At 36.4% G+C, this 21921-nt stretch overlaps 5 protein-coding genes across 5 annotated transcripts; all 5 read left to right on the forward strand.

Moving 5' to 3' along the window:
• The first annotated feature begins 4864 nt into the window (after window positions 1–4864).
• On the forward strand, window positions 4865–5745 carry LOC149618295 (uncharacterized). Its single transcript, XM_089855797.1, has 2 exons — window positions 4865–4928; window positions 5053–5745. Exon 2 carries the CDS (start codon window positions 5072–5074, stop codon window positions 5534–5536), a length of 465 nt encoding a protein of 154 aa, XP_089711923.1. The 5' UTR covers window positions 4865–4928; window positions 5053–5071; the 3' UTR covers window positions 5537–5745.
• Window positions 5746–8361: 2616 nt separating this feature from the next.
• LOC149618296 (uncharacterized) lies at window positions 8362–10600 on the forward strand. The gene is made up of 6 exons (XM_089855171.1): window positions 8362–8445; window positions 8764–8939; window positions 9067–9198; window positions 9272–9358; window positions 9893–9970; window positions 10072–10600. The coding sequence occupies exons 1-6, from the start codon at window positions 8385–8387 to the stop codon at window positions 10126–10128; spliced, it is 591 nt and encodes a 196-aa protein (XP_089711297.1). The 5' UTR covers window positions 8362–8384; the 3' UTR covers window positions 10129–10600.
• A 278-nt stretch (window positions 10601–10878) lies between these two features.
• Window positions 10879–13735, forward strand: LOC149618297 (organic cation transporter protein-like). The gene is made up of 9 exons (XM_089854397.1): window positions 10879–11422; window positions 11547–11650; window positions 11722–11876; window positions 11983–12157; window positions 12248–12481; window positions 12561–12775; window positions 13084–13265; window positions 13343–13473; window positions 13565–13735. Exons 1-9 carry the CDS (start codon window positions 11120–11122, stop codon window positions 13662–13664), a joined length of 1599 nt encoding a protein of 532 aa, XP_089710523.1. The 5' UTR covers window positions 10879–11119; the 3' UTR covers window positions 13665–13735.
• A 1090-nt stretch (window positions 13736–14825) lies between these two features.
• Window positions 14826–17553, forward strand: LOC149618298 (organic cation transporter protein-like). The gene is made up of 9 exons (XM_089853989.1): window positions 14826–15155; window positions 15723–15826; window positions 15912–16066; window positions 16144–16318; window positions 16387–16620; window positions 16688–16902; window positions 16975–17156; window positions 17232–17362; window positions 17454–17553. The coding sequence occupies exons 1-9, from the start codon at window positions 14826–14828 to the stop codon at window positions 17551–17553; spliced, it is 1626 nt and encodes a 541-aa protein (XP_089710115.1).
• Window positions 17554–18148: 595 nt separating this feature from the next.
• Window positions 18149–21602, forward strand: LOC149618299 (organic cation transporter protein-like). Its single transcript, XM_089853990.1, has 9 exons — window positions 18149–18472; window positions 19687–19790; window positions 19872–20026; window positions 20088–20262; window positions 20332–20565; window positions 20661–20875; window positions 20952–21133; window positions 21207–21337; window positions 21404–21602. Exons 1-9 carry the CDS (start codon window positions 18149–18151, stop codon window positions 21501–21503), a joined length of 1620 nt encoding a protein of 539 aa, XP_089710116.1. The 3' UTR covers window positions 21504–21602.
• The last annotated feature ends 319 nt before the right edge of the window (window positions 21603–21921 follow it).

Below are 21921 nucleotides of genomic sequence, written 5' to 3' on the forward strand. Positions count from 1 at the left end.
GACTTAAAAGTACTCGAGATAACTAACTAGTTCGAGAAGGAGAACGACGGAATTAAGCGAGTCAATTGAAGTCCTAACTACACTCGGTGGGTGGTGGTTAATTAATTTTGCAGCTAGGACCAAGTTCCATCTAGGTCCTATTTAGTCTGAACTTGCTAAGCCACGTTATCACTATTGTACGTAAACTTGCGTTACCATTTTCGGTAAACTGTCCTTTTCTTCTTTTGTCAACACTTATATTTTTCATGTAACCCATAATTTCGCGTTCTGCCTTTGTTTCGCTTAATGTTGCGCATAAAACAAAAGCCATTTCGCTGACTCGCGAACAATTGCGTAATTTAAAATATAATTTTCATTTTTATGTTTTTATTTTTCTATAACAAATGGTAATTTAGTTTTAAATTTTTTGACTCGCGATGTCCACGTAGCTATTGTATTTTATCTCCCTTGGATCCATTATGTTAATGTTTTCTATACTGAACATAAATACTTGGAACACGGTAACGTGAATAGCATTCGCAACTGAAATTGTTCAACTTCAACAAGAAAAACAACTTCGACTCTACTCTGTATTTTGCCGAACTGAGATCCGGCCTCCAGAATAAATCAAAATGAAAGCTATCTTCGTAATATCGCTGTTGGTGCTTGCTTTGACAATTTCTGATGGTAAGTTTTGAGCTTTATCAAACTTAGACGATACAGGAAAGCCCAGTCAAAAATTTAAACTCCTTATAGGAAAAATAGGAATGGTTTTCCACTGTAATTATAGGATTTTATAGGAGAAAAAAAGACATTTGTTTCTATAGGAAAATATAGAACTAAAATTGATCATATTTTTGGCTTAAACTATGTAGAAACATCTAAAATAAATAAGAAATAACAAATTGGATTTTACTTTGAAAATTCAGAGGAACTTAATTAAAATCAGGGATAGATTTAATTATAGAAGTAGGAATGAGGAACAGAGTAATATCTGGGCGCGCGTCAAAATCCCGGCCGGACCCCCTTTCACGGGACGGGGGGGGGGGGTATGAAAGAAGAGGCGAGAGGGGGGTCATAGCGACAGAGGTAAAAAGGAATTACGTCATTATTTTTCGCCGTCCCCGTCAGCAACGTCATCAAAACGTAGTTTAAAACTGAGCAGCCAATAAGATAATTTAAACTTTTCGTTACATTACGTGTTGGAGGGAGGGGCTTTATACTATACTGGGTGGGCTATGAGTCGGAATAAGTGAAGTAAATACTAACCGGTCTCCATTCCTACTTTTAAAATTAAATTTATCCATGGTATAATATAGGACGGGTTCAATATAGGATTTTATAGAAAGGAATTATGGGATATCTGAGTTCCCCGCGTTATTGTTGGGACGACCGTCGCCGTTTCTAACGTTATACGTTTAATCAGAAGTCCATAACCCCCCTGTGAGTGTGATGGACTCCTGGTTTAACTGACGGTATTAAAATTAATTGTGTAATTACGTTTCAGTTACAGGAAAGAGGACACTCGTTATAAAGGTTACTGGGACAGGTGCGAGTAAGATGAATAGGGACGGGAAGGACCTATACATTAGAAGTGAACAGACTGATGCGTTACAGAAGATTTACAAGAAAATAGGTATCGACATAAAATTAGTTAAGTAATTTTGTAAGCGATGTATATTAAATATAATATAATATAATAAAGATATAATATAATATAATAAAGATTAATTAAAAAATAACTTGGGCTTTGGTTATTATTATCAACCGAATCAGGAATGCATACAGCCACTAGGAATCATTGTGTACGCGCCATTTTAATTTCTCAACGTATCTAGGCGAGCTTTGTGGGAGGAGCTAGCTAAACTTATCATTATGTTTGACGAATTTTACCCATGGCGAATTTGTAATATTTCTCGCTGTGCCTTGAAAACCAATGAAACAAAGCCATCAGAATTAGGACCTCGGACGGTGTAACGGATAGTAAGTTCTCAAGCCCGGTATACCCACAAAACCCGAAATCATAGAAATTAACATGGGAGATATATATGGATACACAATTTTTCCTTAATTAAGACTGGGGATGTTCTTTGGGAAATTGATTTTGAGTATGTAACTTCTATCTATGACATTTTGTTTGTCCTAACCCTAAGGGACACTGTTTCAAATCGAGTTAAGATTGTAATATCAGTATTTTACGGATGACCCCGTTAAATTTAATTAATTAAGAAACTGATTTAGACAATTATTTCTAATTTAATAAAGGGGTCATCTCTAAAACACATTTTGAAATCATAACTCGAAAGCAGTGGTCCGAAAGGTAAAAATGCCATCATCATTCGGTTCCATATAAACAAATCTCATAAGATAACACTGGATTCCTAATCAAAATCAGAACTGTTGTAACGTTACTGAGAAGCGTATGCTCGTCTAATCGCAGGCGTCCTTGGCGAACAACGAACCTGAGCAAAGCTTACTCGCAAAGTGACGGAAGAAATTTACTTTCATATTCTAATCTGATCAATACGTCGATAACTTTTGAGTATATAAAATAAAGTCGCTGCATAAATTCCAACGTATTTAATTAACGAATAGGCGTAACGAGAATCGAAAATATCTGAATTGTATTATTAATTCAACATCAACTCTAAATTAAGTAAGTAAATTTTTAAATTTTACCAAATTACCCATACCTTAATGGATTATTGTATCTCTCATACAACCATAGTTATGACCCTTCAAAGTCTAATGTAAAATTGAGATGACCCGTTAAAGGGGCTGTAAAACCTCCTCCCCTTTTTTACCCACTCGCTATGTCCTAAGCTCTATGAGGAAGAGCTTGTCCCATGGTTCGACAAGCCCCTTTAATCCTATGGAGATAAAGTTTGGTTTGGGCTATTTACCTTAATTGTCGTAAACCCCAAGTATTTGGTATCATTGGAAAGAGGATTGGTAGGACTATGACATACTCAAAGAACTTCCCCGTATCCATTATAGAACCAGAGTTAAAAGGTGATTTCTAACTGCAATTTCCCTTTAACACGCTATTAGACAATGGGGACAAGTGCGGGCCGAAGTTGTACCATCTTTATATGCTTTATCAGTCACGTGATCAACGGATCATTCATCATAGCCGGTTATAAATGTCCAAAGTACGAGGACGACAAATGGCGAAAAGTCCAAATTTGGACCGGGGTCATGTCAATGGTCTTGTACATTGGCATCTATTACGTCATCAAGACATTCAAACCCAGCTTAAAATGCCCGTCATGTTGCGATCCACCAAAATGCGTCTCGCTTATACTGGCCTTGATCCCGTTAGCGGCAGCGATCATGAGCATAATTAGCTTGGTCCATTGCGCCAAGTTACCAGCTGATACGTTTAATAAGCAAGGGGGTTTGATCATCTACTCAATTAATTTGGTTTTAATGATACCAATTTGCGATGTTTGTCGGGATGTATGGATGAATTATGAAGAGGATGATGATGAAATTACGGGCCTTGTCGTTGAACGAACACCGACTCCGCCAGTTGTTGTTGGGGTTACACAGGTGTCGTATTTTGAGAGGAGAACAATGGGTATTAACTCTGTTAATACTTAATTAAGATTAATTGGTTGTATGGGTGTTAATGAATTACTATTATAAAGGGTGTTCTTCCAAAATGGGAGCCTACATGGTAATTATAGGACCGAAGTATTGTACATGAGTGCAGGGGATGCGTGGATGCTGGTTCTATGGGAAATCAACTGAATTTTCATTGAATCGATGAAATGTTAAATGTAATAAGTTCTATGACCAGCCCTTAGATTTTGATTTTGGCCCCCACAAGGGATGCATGCACCCCCTAACCCACAAGTTACGAATGAACATTGGAGAAGTGTTTATCATTGGATGACCCCTTAAATTTAATACGTAAGTAACTGAACAAACAATAATTAAGGGGGTCATTCAATCATAAACACTTCACCAATGTTTATTTATAACTTGTGGCTTAGGGGGTGCAATGGTGCATCCCTTGTGGGGGCTCAATCAAAATCTAAGGGCTGGTCATAGAAGTTACATTTAACATTTCATCGATTCACTCAAAATTCAGTAGATTTCCCATAGAACAAACCATCCACGCATCCCACTCATGTACAATAAATACTTCAATCCCATAATTAACCTCCCTTTTGTGGACTATTCTTTATATTATGAACTAAATGAATCCAGTTAATTGATTAAAATTAATAGGCTAAAATACCTTACAGAATATCATTGTTAAAGATATGAGATTTTAAGATAAGTATGTAAGAAAATTTTATCGAACTATTACAATAGATTTAACTAAGTGATAATAGTTAATTAAGAACAATATTATTTGTTGAATATATAAACCAAAAAACAATTGTATTAATTTTTATAAATGAACAAAGATTACCTACCATTTCTTTCAACACTTTGAAACGTCTCTTTTGAATTTTTTTAATAGGGTAACCTCGATCGGGGTTGCCATAATTTTATACTAATAATTTTCAGATTCAATTAAAAGCATTTGTGAAGAAAGAGGCATTAAATTGAAAAACAAAAAAAAAAACTCAAAATTTCAAGATAAAAAAAGGGTAAACAATGCATGGGAGTTCCAATCTTTCAATTTTCCATGGAGTATAGTTTTATTGGAGTGATAACTAATGTTCCTTTAACATCGCATTAAACGTATCTACGTGACGTCTCCTTTAATAATGCTCAATGGTGGCATGGTGGCACATTTCTAGTAGCCAATGGAATCGAATAAAAAACGGCATAAATGAAAAGAACAACAAAGTCCAAAGAAAAATATATTTTAAAATAATCTAATGGTCTCCAACTGAGGACAAAATTTTCTAAGGAATTTCCAGATCAAATTTAAGCATAAACTGCGTGGCTTCATAACGTTGGCGATAGGTATTCCATCAAAACTCTTAACAGTAAGCAATTTATTTAATTCTAAATTTTAGCCTTTAATTTCATATTTGAAATGTATGTAGGCCTAGAAGATATCTTGAAGTCCGATACTAATTATTTTTTCTTCATTTACTCATATTTATCGAGGTTACCACGTGATAGGAAAATGGCGACGAACGTGGGTCGAGCTATAGTCATTGCCGTTTGTTTCATCGGACACTTGATCAACGGCTCTTTCTTAATGGCCGGTTTCAAATGTCCAAAGTACAAGGAAAACGCCAGCAACTGGACGCAACTCCAAATATGGACAGGGGCGGCGTCCATCGTGTCTTACGTGGGTGTCTATTACATGATCAAGTTACTTAAACCCAATTTCAAGTGCAAATGTTGCTGCGATCCACCGAAATGCGTCGAGATGTCCTTGGCCATGTTGCCGTTAGTGCCGGCTATCTTGACCACCATTGGCTGTGTCCATTGCATCGCGTTATCATCGGATGTAGAAGATAGAGTAGGAGGTATCATAATCCACGTTGCCAATTTGATTCTACAGTTGCCGGTATTCGATGTTATTCGGGATATACGCATGAATTATGAATCAGCAAGTTACTCAGATCTTCTGAGTGAAATTTGACTTTTTCTTAGATACGGTTAATTACTAATATAATCTTAATTAACATTTTAAAATCTTAAAGTTAAAGGTTCTAGATTAATAATTTTTATGTTAATTATTAATTAAATTTGAACTAATTATTTGGAGTAATTAAGTAAGTTAATCAATGTAAAGTAATGATATACGTTGGTAGCATTAAAAGTTAAAGGTACCAGATTAAATATTTTCATGTTAATTACGAACAATAATAAACAGTATAACTACCAAAAATTTGTAAACTAAAATATCATTTCAATTATAAGTAAATAATAAGTCAAGTTTGTTTCATGCCCTTAGCAACATTACATTACCATGGTAAATTTACCCCTTTGACATAAATAAATAAACAAACAGCAATTCAGGGTTGCACTTACCATCGCAACCGAACACAATCCTAAAATATTTTTGACAACACAAATGCATCTAATAAATACGCAACCTCTAAAATAAATTGAATGAATGAATTTGACAGTTAAACGTAACAATTAATATTTCCCACAAAAATTTTAGTTACACAATAAAGTGAAATTCCAAAATTTCCCATCACACGCTGCGTTTATGGATTTTACTTTCTATTGTCAAATAACATACGAAACACGTTAAAATTGTAGTCGGTTACAAGACAGGCACAGGAGCTACCACACAGTCATTATTAATGGACTGATTGTGAAACTCTGTGATATAAAATAGACCGCGTCATTATCTAACTAAATATTATCTGTAAATTGCTTGGGAAGGTTTAAAAAATGCGCTGTGTTTACGGAAGTTTGTTAACGGTCGTTCTGTTCGCCTTTGCAAACGGTAAGTAACTAGTCGTAATTAAATTTCTTGTTAATTAACAAGAGTTAATTAACTCGGAGTCAAGCTTAATTTCGGGAAAAATTAGAACACCTTGCATAAAGAAAAACTACATAACATGTTTGAATTTTATCCTTATAAAAATTTCCCAATTTCCATGCAGGACAAGGCGATACAACTAACACCGCTTCACCGCCAAGTCCAACCACAACCGCGTCTCCCTCGCCAACAAGTCCAAGTACCGCTTCACCTAGTGGTCCAACACCCTCAAGTAGCCCGACACCTTCAAGTAGCACTTCACCCAATGGCCCAACCTCGTCACCGACGCCAAATCCGACTAGTACTTCTTCAGCAGGCCCGACCCAAGCCCCGTTAGCACCTGACGAAGCGGCTGACATGGTGTGCCAAGAACGTTTCAACAACCGAGCCCAAAACGAAATCCAAGGACAAGTTAACTCTTTCAACCCTTGTATGGCTACTTGCAACGAAATGAGACCAGGGTTATTCGGTGGCGAATTTCCTTGGTGGATGGGGAATGTTAATATGCCATCTGGTACACGTTGTGGTAGAAATAAGGTAAATACTATCCCCCCCCCTCCTCTTGGCTCTATTAAAAGTAGAGAAACCGTAGGCAATAATCACGTGATCAAATTAAGTTACCTGAAGATTAAATATTTTCTCGTCTATATAGAAATGCGCCGGAGGAACTTGTCACAACAGTGAGGATTATGACAGTTGTATGGCAGCTACCAATGGAAGTTTGAAAAATATTGTTCAGGTATTTCATTTAAAATTGATAAATTATTTACGTCAACGGGAGCTAGGCTTGTCAAAAAAAGGATATAACGAAATGAATGATTTCAAGGCTATTTTACAATGCAGCTGTCCTGTCCAGAACATACAGGGCAATTATAGAAATAGCAAATAGCTTCAAAGAGATAGCCTAGTATTATTATCCTAAAATGTATACTAGTTCTATATTATACCAGGGATAGATTTAATTTTAGAAGTAGGAATGGAGAACTGTTAGTATTTACTTCAGTTATTCCGACTCATAGCCCACCCCAGTATAGAGCCCCTCCCTCCAACACGTAATGTAACGAAAAGTTTAAATTATCTTATTGGCTCAGTTTTAAACTACGTTTTGTTGACGTTTCTGACGGGGACAGCGAAAAATAATGACGTAATTCCTTTTTACCTCTGTCGCTATGACCCATCCGTCTCTTCTTTCATACCCCCCTCCGTCCCGTGGAAGGGGGTCCGGGACTTTGACGCGCGCCCAGATATTACTCTGTTCTCCATTCCTACTTTTAAAATTAAATCTATCCCTGAGAATATGGAATCTCAAAGTAGACCTAGTAGAGTTTATCAATGTTGATGATAACTTGTGCTCAATCAAAATCGGCTGTATAGATTACAACCCTAACAATAACAGTAATTATTTGACAGGGTATGCTCACCAATCAATGCAAGATGCGTTGCGTTGGAACCGATAAGAGCAAAACAATTAATAAGAAAGACGGAATACAATGCGTAAGTTTATTAGTCGCTAATTAATAGTTTCAAATCCAATTAACGGTGAATATAATTACAGGGATTTTGGGGAACATGCGACGATGGAAAATGCGAAACCTTTTACGGATAAATTTTAAATTAAAACGGACAAAGCTTTTGAGAGAATTATTTTTCTGATCCCACTATAAAATTTATTGTAGTTCAAAAATTATATAAATAAATTCTTTGAATCTTTCAAATGATTAAAATTTAAGAATAGCTGAATATTCTTTACATATTTCATCAATTATAAACAATTTTGAATCTTATTTTTCTTTCACGTACACTTTGACCTAGAGGCAATCTTAGTAATTGCTATTGTGATGTAACAATATAAACAACTAATAATTATCAAAACACAATAAGAGAGACAAAAGAAGAACTTCATAATTAACTACTTGTTTGTCGAAACCGCGTACTATATATAAATAAAGAACGAATGAAGCCACGACACACAAGAAAAAAACAACTGTACACGATGAAGTACTTCGTTCAAACTGCGATAATTTCCCTGCTAGTCTTAGTCACGTTTTCCAAAGGTAAGACGAAAAACAATTTTACGAAATTATTTCAAAACGTTCAGACAAACGAACGACATCAACAAGATATTGCGTTAAAAACAATATAAGACCGAACATTGATAGGACGGCAACAAAGACGATATAGGGCTTCAAAGTTACCATGCAGAAGTCCTTGTTGTTTGAAGCAAGCCATATCTTAATTTGCACGTCTTTGTTGTTGTCCACGTGCCGTCCTTTCAATTTTCCTTCCGTCTTAATAAAACCCAAGGTGGCGCTCAACACACCAGATTTGAAAAGGGTCTATTGGTTAATCACCAAATGTGGTTACCTAAATAGGTGAGGAGGATGATTCTAACTGGACTTCGGACAACGACAACGACAACGACAGTGACAGTGACAGTGAAACGCGATATGAAGACGGTTTAGGGAGTGAAATGAAGGAAAAGCAAAAATACGTCCAATATTGTCGGGAACGTTTCAATGATACGGCTGAAGGCAACGTGACAGCTTGGGTATGTGAATAGTACAGGGATGCCACGAAATTTTCAGATTCAAATTCCATGCATTTTTAAAGGATTTCCCTGACCATTCAGTACGATTATCCCTGACCTAACATCAAAAACTATGATTATTTTTCAGGTAATTGAGGGCTGCAGGATTCAATGTGTATTAGAAATTGCGTACAAGACGCGATACTCTATTTTTAGAGGTATGAGACCCCTGAGTAGACCAGAAACCCTAGATGATGGCGTAAAATGTTACAAAGACGGTGTAAGTAATCTTTCCATATAAAGTTAAAAGGTACATCTCCCAAAAAAAACCTCAAAATAAAATTTTTACTTAGCAATGTTTGAAAGGACAATGTTATCGCACCGACGATATTCAACAATGTCAAGAACAACTGAAAAATGCTACTCTATCCCGTATCCTGGTAAGATTTAAAATTAACATTATACAGGGTATTAAAAATAAGGGAGGCTAATTATAGAACCGAAGTATGTACATGAGTGGGAAGGATGGTTCTGGAAATCAACTGAATTTTGAGAATCGAAAATGTTAAATGTATGTAACTTCGTTGACCAGCCCTTAGATTTTGCCCCACAAGGGATGCATGCACCCCCTAACCCACAAGTTATCATGAATTAACATTGGAGAAGTGTTTATGATTGGATGACCCCTTCAGTTTCTTAAACAAATTTAATGGTTCATCCATAAAAACACTCTAATGTTCATCAGTAACTTGTGTTAGGGGGTGCATGCATCCCTGTGGGGGCTCAATCAAAATCAAACTGGGCTGGTCATAGAAGTTACATTTAACATTTTCGATTCTCAAAATTGCAAAATTGATTTCCCATAGAACCAGCATCCACGCATCCCACTCATATAATGTAGCCTCCTTCGGTTCAATTATTACCCTACTAACGATCAGTGATTACAATTTTTAACATTAAATCATTCCTTCAAGTTTACGAAATGCCATACAGATTGTGTGGCAGAAGATGGACAAAACACGCAAATCAATGTACGAGATGGCGAACCTTGCGTAAGTATTAAAATATAAATCCTTGTAAATACGTCTTAAACAACAATTATTTTTGCCTTTTGTTGTGGGGAATTTATACATTAAATTAATTATAATTACAGGGTACTTGGAGCTGGTTTATGTCAGCAAGGTGTGTTAATGGCATATGCGAATTCTGAACTCCAATTCAAAATAAGTCTACAACTTCCAAGTCACCCTAAAAACATATATTTTCTTTTTTCTTGTCAAACAAACGTGGTGCACATGGTTACGTTAAATTTACTTCAAAATCTCAATTTAATATAATTAAACTTGTCTTCAAATATACGCTTGGTAATAAATAGAAGAATTAAAACTTTTCAACAACCTATCCTTATCTTAAATGAATGTTACTTACTTAAAAGTAGACTTTAAAAAAGCGCTTTTATGCTTGGTGCAAACGTTCATAATCTAATCTCACTTAAAAGAAAACTTAGCCGGCATAGAAATCCAAGAAAGAATGGTTTAGCTATTGAGAAGACGAATAAAGTATATCCTACTGTAATGCAGTGGTTTGTACTGGTTTCCCCCTAAGTACTAATTAAGATATGGCTACCAACAATACGGACTTCTTGTAATGGTCTTTGCGTCAATCAATGTTTTGTCTTAACCCTAACTCAACCAGACGACACTGAAGGGTTCATTTCAGAAATCACTATTTAAAACTGGGCATAAACCAAAGAAACTCGAACAGCTAAGCCAACCAATATGGGTATGATCAATTGTCAAACATTTCTTTAGTCCTTCAATCACAGTTGCAATCAGCGTCCAGTCGCGTCGCGTCCTTCTAACAACTTTTCAATACACATTTTTCAAACTACGAGGATTGATACCATTTACAACAGGAAGTCAGGCAACTTTTAGTTAAAAATGCATCACCAAGTAGCCTCGCATCCTAGTGTAAATAGTATCAACCATCCCAGTATGAATTTAACTAAGTAAAAACATCTACATCTTCGATACGACAAAATCATCTTTAAATCGTCGGAAACGTCTCAAATATCGAAGATAAATTCGCGATATCAGAAATATTTGTTAATTGTAGAAAAACACGCTGTGCTTTACATCATTTGGGACTAAGGATTACAAACTCCAAATCAAAAAATAAAGAAGGAAATAAAGTAAAGAAAGATGGACTTGTCCGATGTAACTGGACCATTCGGTTTCTTCCAAAAACGTATTTTTTTCGTGTTGCTTATGCGACCACTATGTTGGGCTTTCCTCATGATGAATTATCAATTTATCAATCAGAAAGTTGATTTTAATTGCGATTCCGATTATTTAAACGTTACGTCTGGGTTTAGCAACGAGTGCGAAAGAGTGGAGCCCGGTTGGAATGAAACGTTATTCAACAGTGAATTGTTGAAACGTAAGATACCATGTGAGAAATTTGTCTTTAATACTAATAAGACCTTCACAACAATCACTGAAGAGGTAAGGATATGCATTGGTAATTTAAGGTTATAGAGTTTAAATTCCAATTTGAAATAAATATACATTTATTATTTAATCAACTTAAACTATGGATTAAAACCGATGATAAATTTATCTATTTCAGTGGGATTTGGTTTGCTCTCGAGAATGGATGATTTCATTGGGTTACATGTTATTTTCAATTGGGAACTTTGTATCTTACATACCAGCTGGTCAGCTAGCCGACAAGTAACTGATGCAATTAAATATAACCCTTGCAAACAAGAATGTATAACTTTATATTTATGAACTGTTGACAGATTCGGTCGCAAACCATTGTCATTACTGGGTCAAGGTGCCATGACGCTCGTCTCAATTATAATAGTCTTCTCAACCTCAATGCCCATGTTCTTAGCCTTGCGATTTTTAATTGGTGTAGGATTCGGGTTCGTTCAGAGTCCGTTCATGGCCGTTTGTAAGTTAACGTAAAACATAAATTTTAGGGCTTTAAATATAAGTTCATAAGATATGTTCACCATAAGCTTGTCACGAAGTGACGTAGGTTTAATTCAATATTTTAGACGTGGAATCAGTTGGACCCGAATATAGAGATCTTTTAGTGTACAGTTTCGCAGCAATGTGGGGTGTGGGTACCATGTTGGTGTCGTTACTCGCCTGGCTCGTCCAGGAATGGAGGACATTGTTAATTGTGTCCTCAATACCGTTTCAATTACCATTACTCATTCTAATTTACTGGTAAGCTCGAAAAACGATAATTTAAATGCAAACTAATTACAAAATTATATAATAATAATAATAATAATAATAATAATAATAACAATACAGGATGGTCCCTGAATCTACAAGATGGTTGCTATCAACAAAGCGATACGACAGAGCCGAAGCTCAACTTAAGACCCAAGCCAAACAGAATGGCAAGGTCATAGAGGACATTAAACCAATCATGGACGAACTAATAGCCAAAATCGAACAGGACCAAAATGCGGAACACGCGTCTTTCCTGGATCTTTTGAAAAACAAACACTTGAGGAAAACAGCGGCCATTCTTTACATATCATAGTAAAAAATCAATATAATATTTGGAAATCGATAACTTTTCTATCTATATTGTTATAACAATAATATACTAAAACTGTAGCATCTCTACTGTGTTTATAAACCATGGATTCACGCTGTCAATTGGTTTGGAAGGCGGTTCAATATACATCAACTTAATGCTGTCTGGATTAGCCGAAGTTCCCGTGGTATTTTTCTACTACATGATAGTAAAGTATTTCAATAGACGACAAGGGCTATTGGTCAGTTTCATAGTAACTGGAATCATATTCCTGGCGGTCATTCCCATTAGCGATGGTCAGTTGTTTCAGTATACTAGTTGTGCTCCAAAAAGGGTTGGGGGATAATTATAGGACCGAAGTATTGTACATGAGTGGGATGCGTGGATGGTTCTATGGGAAATCAACTGAATTTTGAGTGAATCGATGAAATGTTAAATGTAACTTCTATGACCAGCCCTTAGATTTTGATTGAGCCCCCACAAGGGATGCATGCACCCCCTAACCCACAAGTTACGAATGAACATCCTGTACTTCGGTAATTACCATCCCTTTTTGGAGAACGCTCCGTATAAACATTTTAACCTAATATTTTATTAATTAAAGATTTATTATGGTTAAAAATAACCTTTGCCATGCTGGGAAGAATGACCAACTCATTAGCATACGCCCTAATTTACGTTTTCGCCAATGAACTATTTCCAACAAATTTGAGAGCGGTTGCTGTAAGTGGTGCCATGACCTCCGGGAGGATTGGCTCGATTCTGTGCCCATTTGCCGACGTTATTGTAAGTACTTTAAATGCTTTCTAACCTAAGATGCTAAACCTCAAATAATTAAATAAATTTTCTAATTAAACAAACAGGGTAGATTCTACGGTAAAAGTTATCCCATAATCCTCTACGGTTGTTTATCATTGCTTACTAGCGCTATATTCTTTCTACTGCCTGAAACTCAACATAAACATTTACCGGATACAGTTTTGGACTTTGAGAGGTAACAATTTTAACCTAATTAAATTAAACAAAGTCCAGAGTAGGATTTTGCCTAAACTTAAATAATCACGCGTTTTTTGGCGCATTTTCAGACTGGCTAGCGATAAAGGGCAACCTATTCAAAGACGTGAAAATAATGACGTAAAATTAACGGAAATGAACAACGCAACTGACGAATCTCAAATTCGATAATTTCATAATAATAATAGCAATTTAACAAAATTTTATGTAACTAATAAAATAACAGAAAATAAATCTGGAATCACTGGAGCTAATTGCACTGTTGCTTACACACTAGTTTTAGTAGTTCTTGTTGCTGTAAACAATACCACGTGGCGCCTAAAAGCTTACGCGTAACCTAAAACTGCGGGGGATTATGGGAATAATACTAGTGATCGTACGGGGAACCCGAACCCGACCCGGGAAGTCGGGGATCCCCGGCTTTTTCCAACCCGACCCGACCCGACCCGACCCGGCCAGTCAATTTTGAAGTCGGGTTAAAAAAAATTCGGGGTGGGCCCGTAGTAGAGGGTAAGTTATTATTTACGGTCGCGCTTTGTGTTGCAGTAGATAGGAACTCGAATCTGAGTAGGGGGAGCTTGAATATTTAATTTTTTTCTGTGTCGAGGCTTCGAAAGCCAGTAGAAAACTGATATATTTCGGCAATTTCATGGTCGTCCGTCAAACGCCAATGTATTAATTGTGTGTTAAGTTGCGAGCAATTGATTTCAAAATTGAAAAAGTGGTAGAAGAGTTTCACGAGTACCAGAAACCCCATTCAGCCACTGCCAAGGGCAAGGACAATTTGGAAACTTTACAGATGGAAGACGCACCTGTTCTGGGACAATTAGTTACCCCAATCCCTTCCACGACGTTATATCAGATAGCAATGATATGGCAGAATCGCCTACTATTGGATTCATTAAAGCAGTGATAACTTGGAACTAAATTACAGAAAATAAATTCCTTACATTACATAGTACATAGCTACTATGTATAATTTTTTAGAATATGTTAATTCCATTTATATTATTAAAAAGGAAACCCCGACCCGACCCGACCCGATTTTCCGGGTTTTTTTTCGCAACCCGACCCGACAAAAATCTCACCCCGTACGATCACTAAATAATACTGATACTGGTACTGCAGCCCAAGTCAAACTGTCATTATAAATTCCCACTTTCAAAAAATGGTACAAGTACTTACTATTTCAGTACATGTACTTAAACTTGTATGGTTTATGCAGGCTCAACAAAATTAATTTCTCGTTGTATATGACACGATATAACACTAGTAAGTTGTAAACAAACACGTTCGCAGACAAACAATTTTGCTATATAAAATTTGTAAGCCATGGATTTGTCCGACGTAACCGGACCATTCGGACCCTTCCAAAAACGAATATTATTCGTTTTACTTACGAGACCAGTATGTTGGGCTTTGTTGATGACAAACTATCTGTTTATTAATCAAAAAGTTAACTTTAATTGCGAAACTAATTCCGAACTAAGACAATCTGAAGAAAATGTTACTTTAGCGTTTAACAACGAGTGCGATAGGTTAATGGACAAAAATGTAACTTTGTTTGGCGGCTTGGATTTCAATTTGGATTTGAACAGTACGGTAAAATGTAACAAATTTGTATACGACACTGACAAAACATACACGACTGTCACCGAAGAGGTAAGCGATATGTGAAACGGGTCTTTGTGTTTGTATTAATTAAATTTAATTTAATTGAAAAAATATTCAAATTGGAAAAGTATTTTGGCGGAAGGGGATAATACTGAAGAAGATATGACACTCTGTATCATCTCTTAATATTATTTAGTTATGTAACATGAATGATTCTTCCATGCAGGCGAGGGAGACAGACCCTTTTTGTTAATTTGCTCTCCCGCTCATCAAACTTAATTAAGATATAACTATCGCTCACCGTGCTAGGGTGGATTAACTATAACTGTTTGGTATTTACTAAATCCCAATGCAGCAATCAATTAACCCACAAACCTTGATTGTCTTAATTGACGTGGGACAAAAATTAACGCACAAGCGCATGCATGCGCCTTGGCAAATAGTTAAGCAGCGCTAATAGATATAGTAATGATGAGGAATTAACTATTTACATCGCGAATGTGATTCGGTTTAGCAATTAACCTTGCTATAATAAATGTTGGGAAAAATCAAGTTACAATTGGGCATACCCCGCTTTGTGGAAACTTGTAATTTATTTATAATTAAAATTACCAGTGGGACTTGGTTTGTTCACGAGAATGGTTGATATCATTCGGCTACATGGTATTTTCGATTGGAAATTTCGTGGCTTACTTACCAACGGGACAAATAGCTGACAAGTAACTTAATTGTTATTTTAATTAAACGATTAAAATCTCTCAAGTTTAAACTAAATAACACTTGAAATAACATTCCAAACAACAGAATCGGACGCAAACCAATGTTATTAATTGGCCAAGGGACCATAACCATCGCGTCTTTCATCGTAGCCTTCTCAAATTCAATAACCATGTTCCTAGTCCTGCGATTTTTAATCGGATTTGGATACGGCGTGGCACAGAACCCGTTTATGGTTTCGTGTAAGACCCATGATTGACCCATGCACAATTGACCCCAACCTAACCTTCCCTAACCTCATTTAATTATAACATTTTAGACGTGGAATCAGTTGGACCCGAACACAGAGATCTTTTAGTGTACAGTTTCACCGCACTGTGGGGCGTGGGTACCATGGTACTTTCGTGTCTCGCCTGGCTCATCCGGGAATGGAGGACATTGCTAATTGTGTGCTCAATACCGTTTCAATTACCATTACTCATTCTAATTTACTGGTAAGCTTATGCTGTGACCTTTTCTTAACCACTTAGTGGATGTACTTAAATTTAATTACGATTATAAGGTGGATTCCCGAATCGACAAGATGGTTGCTATCAACAAAGCGATACCACAGAGCCGAAGCCCAACTTAAAACCCAAGCTAAACAGAATGGCAAGGTCATAGAGGACATTGAGCCCATCATGGAGAAACTAATAGCCAAAATCGAACTGGATCAAAATGCGGATCACGCGTCATTCCTGGACCTTTTGAAAAATAAGCATCTTAGAAAAACGGCAGCTATTCTTTACATATCATAGTAAGAAATTTCCCAATCAATAAAAATCGATAACTTTTCAATCTATATTGTTATAATAAAACTGCAGCATCTCTACTGTGTTTATTGACCATGGATTCATGCTGTCACTTGCATTGGAAAGTGGTTCAATATACCTTAACGTATTTCTGTCAGGAGCCGTGGACATTCCGGTGGTATTTTTCTACTACATGACAGTTAAGTATTTCAATAGACGACAAGGACTACTGGTCAGTTTCATAGTAACTGGAATCATATTCCTCGCGGTCATTCCTATCAGCGATGGTCAGTTGTTTCTCATTCTTTAAATAAACATTTTAGGCCTAATTTTAACCCTAAATATTGGTTTCATAAAAGATATGTTGTGGTTGAAATTGACCTTCACATTATTGGGAAGAATGTCCAACACATTAGCATACGTCCTAATTTACGTTTTCGCCAATGAACTATTTCCAACAAATTTGAGGGCGGTTGCTGTTAGTGGTGCCATGACCTCCGGGAGGATTGGCTCGATTCTGTGCCCATTTGCCGACCTTATTGTAAGTACTTAAGTGGTTCTACCCTAAGATACTAAACCTCAATTAATTAAATAAATTTCCTAATTAATTAAACAGGGTAGATTCTACGGTAACAGTTATCCCATAATCCTCTACGGTTGTTTATCATTGCTTACTAGCGCTATATTTTTTCTACTGCCTGAAACTCAACATAAACATTTACCGGATACAGTTTTGGATTTTGAGAGGTAACAATTTTAACTTAATTAAATTAAACGAAGTCCAGAGTAGGATTTTGCCTAAACTTAAATAATCACGTGTTTTTTGGCACCTTTTCAGACTGGCTAGCGATAAACGGCAGCCCAATCAAGGACGTGAAAATAATGACGTAAAATTAACGGAAATGGACAACGCAACTGACGAATCTCAAATTCGATAATTTCGTAATAATAACAAAATTTTATGTAACTAATAAAATAACAGAAAATAAATCTGGAATTGCGCTGTTGCTTCATTTGCATGTTTTACACACTAGCTTCGACACACGTGTAAAAAGTAGTTCTTGTTGCTGTAAACAAGACCGTGTGGCGCCTAAAAGCTTACGCGTAACCTAAAACCGAGGGGGATTATGGGAATATTTTACGGAAGGGCCCTCTCGAGTCAGCACTATACAGTATGGTTTCTACTCCAGTACAAGAATCATTCCTCCAAGCTTTGACAAAAAAGTCAAAAATTATGACGAATAATATAATACTGGTACTGGTACTGCAGCCCAAGTCAAACTGTGTGATTATAAAATTCACGTATTGCAAAAAAATGGTACTTGTACTATCTCAGTACAAGTAGTTAAACTTGTGTGGGTAATGCAGGCTCAACAAAATTAATTTCTCGATGTATATGACACGATACCACACTAGTAAGTTGTATATGACACGATATAACAGTAGTAAGTTGTATATGACACGACATAACAGTAGTAAGTTATAAACAAACACGTTCGCAGACAAACGATTCCGCTATAAAATTTGTAAGCCATGGATTTGTCCGACGTAACGGGACCATTCGGACCCTTTCAAAAACGAATATTATTCGTTTTACTTACGAGACCAATATGTTGGGCTTTGTTGACGACAAACTATCTGTTTATTAATCAAAAAGTTAACTTTAATTGCGTAACTAATTCCGATTTAAGACAATCTGAAGAAAATGTTACTTTAGCGTTTAACAACGAGTGCGATAGGTTAATTGGCAAAAATGTTACTTTGTTTGGGGGCTTGGATTTGAATTTGAACAGTACGGTGAAATGTAACAAATTTGCATACGACACTGATAAAACATACACAACTGTCACCGAAGAGGTAAGCGATATGTGAAACGGGTCTTTGAGCTTGTTTTAATTAAATTAGATTTAATTGAAAAAATATTCAAATTGGAATAACATATTGGCGGAAGGGGATAATACTGAAGAAGGATATGTGTCCTCTTAATATTCTTTAGTTATGTAACATGAATGATTCTTCCCAGGCGAGGGAGACAGACCCTTTCTGTTAATTTGCTCGATCCCGCTCATCAAACTTAATTAAGATGGGTATATAACTATCGCTCACCGTGCTAGGGTGGATTAACTATAACTGTTTGGTATTTACTAAATCCCAATGCAGCAATCAATTAACCCACAAACCTTGATTGTCTTAATTGACGTGGGACAAAAATTAATTAATCCACAATCGCATGCATGCGCCTTGGCAAATAGTTAAGCCACGCTAATAGATAGAGTAATGATGAGGAATTAACTATTTACATGGCGTATGTGCATGAGTCGGTTTAGCCAAAGAGAATATACCAAGAGGAGCGGAAGCTTTAGCCTTTGCCAAGGCTTTTAAAATTGGTGGCTTTGAGTTTTAGGGAACCACATCCGGTTTCTCGTGATTGGCTAATTCGCTACACCTCTCATTGGTTAGAATATGTCGTCCGCGTATCGACAAAATTTTAGAGCCGAGTCTTAGTGTTAATAGAAGCTACAGAACAGTTGATTAATGCGCTCAAATGCGCTAGTATTCGATAGAAAAGTAAGTACATTTTTTAAATTGTAATATTTTTGTATTATTAACTTACCTTCAACATTTTTTAAACCATCCCATAGAGTAGTGTCGGTAGAGAGGGAAGTAGACGGTGTATCCCTCCCTCTAGCCGCGCTTTTGTAAGAGGGGATACTGTACGCGCCTGGTAGGGGGATGACACTGAGCTAAGAGATAGAAGGGTATGACGTTTGCATACGTAGAACTGACATTACTCTATAGTGTTAACGACATCGTTGTCTGATCTAAGGAAGTTAACCCTACTTTAGCAGACTACGGAATAGACGACGCGAATTTCGCGATCACGTGACTCACCGGAACTAGAACCCTAAAACTCAGGGCTACCAAAAAATCCTAGAGCTTCCGCTCCTCTTGGTATATTCTCTTTGGTTTAGCAATTAACCTTGCTATAATAAATGTTGGGAAGAATCATGTTACAATTACGATACCCGCTTTGTGTAAACTCGCAATTTAATTATAATTAAAATTATCAGTGGGACTTGGTTTGTTCACGAGAATGGTTGACATCATTCGGCTACATGGTACTTTCGATTGGAAATTTCGTGGCTTACTTACCAACGGGACAAATAGCTGACAAGTAACTTGTTATTTTAATTAAACGATTAAAATCTCTCAAGTTTAAACTAAATAACACTTGAAATAACTTTCCAAACAACAGAATCGGACGCAAACCAATATTATTAATTGGCCAAGGGACCATAACCATCGCGTCCATCATCGTAGCCTTCTCAAACTCAATAACCATGTTCCTAGTCCTGCGATTTTTAATCGGATTTGGATACGGCATGGCACAGAACCCGTTCATGGCTTCGTGTAAGACCCATGCTCAATTAACCCCAACCTAACCTCCCATAAAGCAATTATAACATTTTAGACGTGGAATCAGTTGGACCCGAATACAGAGATCTTTTAGTGTACAGTTTCACCGCATTGTGGGGTGTTGGTACCATGGTACTTTCGTGTCTCGCCTGGCTCATTCGTGAATGGAGGACATTGTTAATTGTGTGCTCAATACCGTTTCAATTACCATTACTTATTCTAATTTACTGGTAACCTTTCGCTGTGACCATTTCTTAACAACTTAGTGGATGTACTTAAATTTAATTACGATAAATAAGGTGGATTCCCGAATCTACAAGATGGTTGATGTCGACAAAGCGATACCACAGAGCCGAAGCCCAACTTAAAACCCAAGCTAAACAGAATGGAAAGGTCATAGAGGACATTAAACCAATCATGGACAAACTAATAGCCAAAATCGAACTGGATCAAAATGCGGATCACGCCTCATTTCTGGATCTTTTGAAAAACAAACATTTGAGGAAAACAGCGGCCATTCTTTACATATCATAGTAAGCAATTCCCCAATCAATAAAACATTTCAAAAAGTCGATAACTATACAATCCATATTGTTATAATAACAATATTATTATACTAAAATCATAGCATATCTACTGTGTTTATTAACCACGGATTCATGCTGTCACTTGCATTGGAAAGTGGTTCAATATACCTTAACGTATTTCTGTCAGGAGCCGTGGATATCCCGGTGGTATTTTTCTACTACATGACGGTTAAGTATTTCAATAGGCGACAAGGACTATTGGTCAGTTTCATAGTAACTGGAATCATATTCCTGGCGGTCATTCCTATTAGTGATGGTCAGTTGTTTCCGATCATTCTTTAAAATAAACATATTAGGCCTAATTTTAACCCTTAATATTGGTTTCATAAAAGATATGCTATGGTTGAAATTGACCTTCACTTTATTGGGAAGAATGTCCAACTCATTAGCATACGTCCTAATTTACGTCTTCGCTAATGAACTATTTCCAACAAATTTGAGAGCGGTTGCTGTAAGTGGTGCCATGACCTCCGGGAGGATTGGCTCGATTCTGTGCCCATTTGCCGACATTATTGTAAGTACTTTAAATGCTTTCTACCCTAAGATACTAAACCTTGATTAAATCAATTTAATAATTAATTCAACAGGGTAGATTCTACGGTAAAAGTTATCCCATAATCCTCTACGGTTGTTTATCATTGCTTACTAGCGCTATATTTTTTCTACTGCCTGAAACTCAACATAAACATTTACCGGATACAGTTTTGGATTTTGAAAGGTAGGTAAACAAACAAACACGATTTTATACCAAAAATTAATATTTGAAATTAATTTTCTGTTGCAGATTGGCAAACGATAATCAGGTTACTAGAGTTAATCTTGCGGAAAATATGGATGAACTGGCAAAAATGAACCAATCAAACGAACCTGAGGATAATTTGTAGCAACAACTATTAAGGCCCATTTAGAAAATGAAGTAAACGTGTGAAACTAAGTTTTGTAAATGTGCTATTTCTTAATCGATGATTAAAAATATTTGATTTGATCTGTACGACAAGTGGTAAATTTATGGCTTCGACAGAGTAGTATACGTTACATTATGAGGGTCTACGGAGAGTTAACATGGAATGCCATTACCCTATTTTCCTTTAAGTTGTAACATAAGTTCATAAGATATGTTCCATCCATAAGTTTGTAAATTCTGGTAACTTAGAAACTGGAGCTTGTAATTTTGAAGTGATTGAAGTAGGGAGGTCATAGATTCAGGGTAAAGCGACATACGCCAGGTGAGTATGGTGCTGCTGTCAAATTTGGGTAACTTAGTAAGTTTAGACTAAATAGGACCTAGATGGAACTTGGTCC

This window comes from Phalangium opilio, unplaced genomic scaffold (genome assembly GCF_054372755.1).
Source record: "Phalangium opilio isolate 3A_F unplaced genomic scaffold, DU_Popi_V2 ptg000209l_1, whole genome shotgun sequence".
Lineage (NCBI taxonomy): Eukaryota > Metazoa > Arthropoda > Arachnida > Opiliones > Phalangiidae > Phalangium > Phalangium opilio.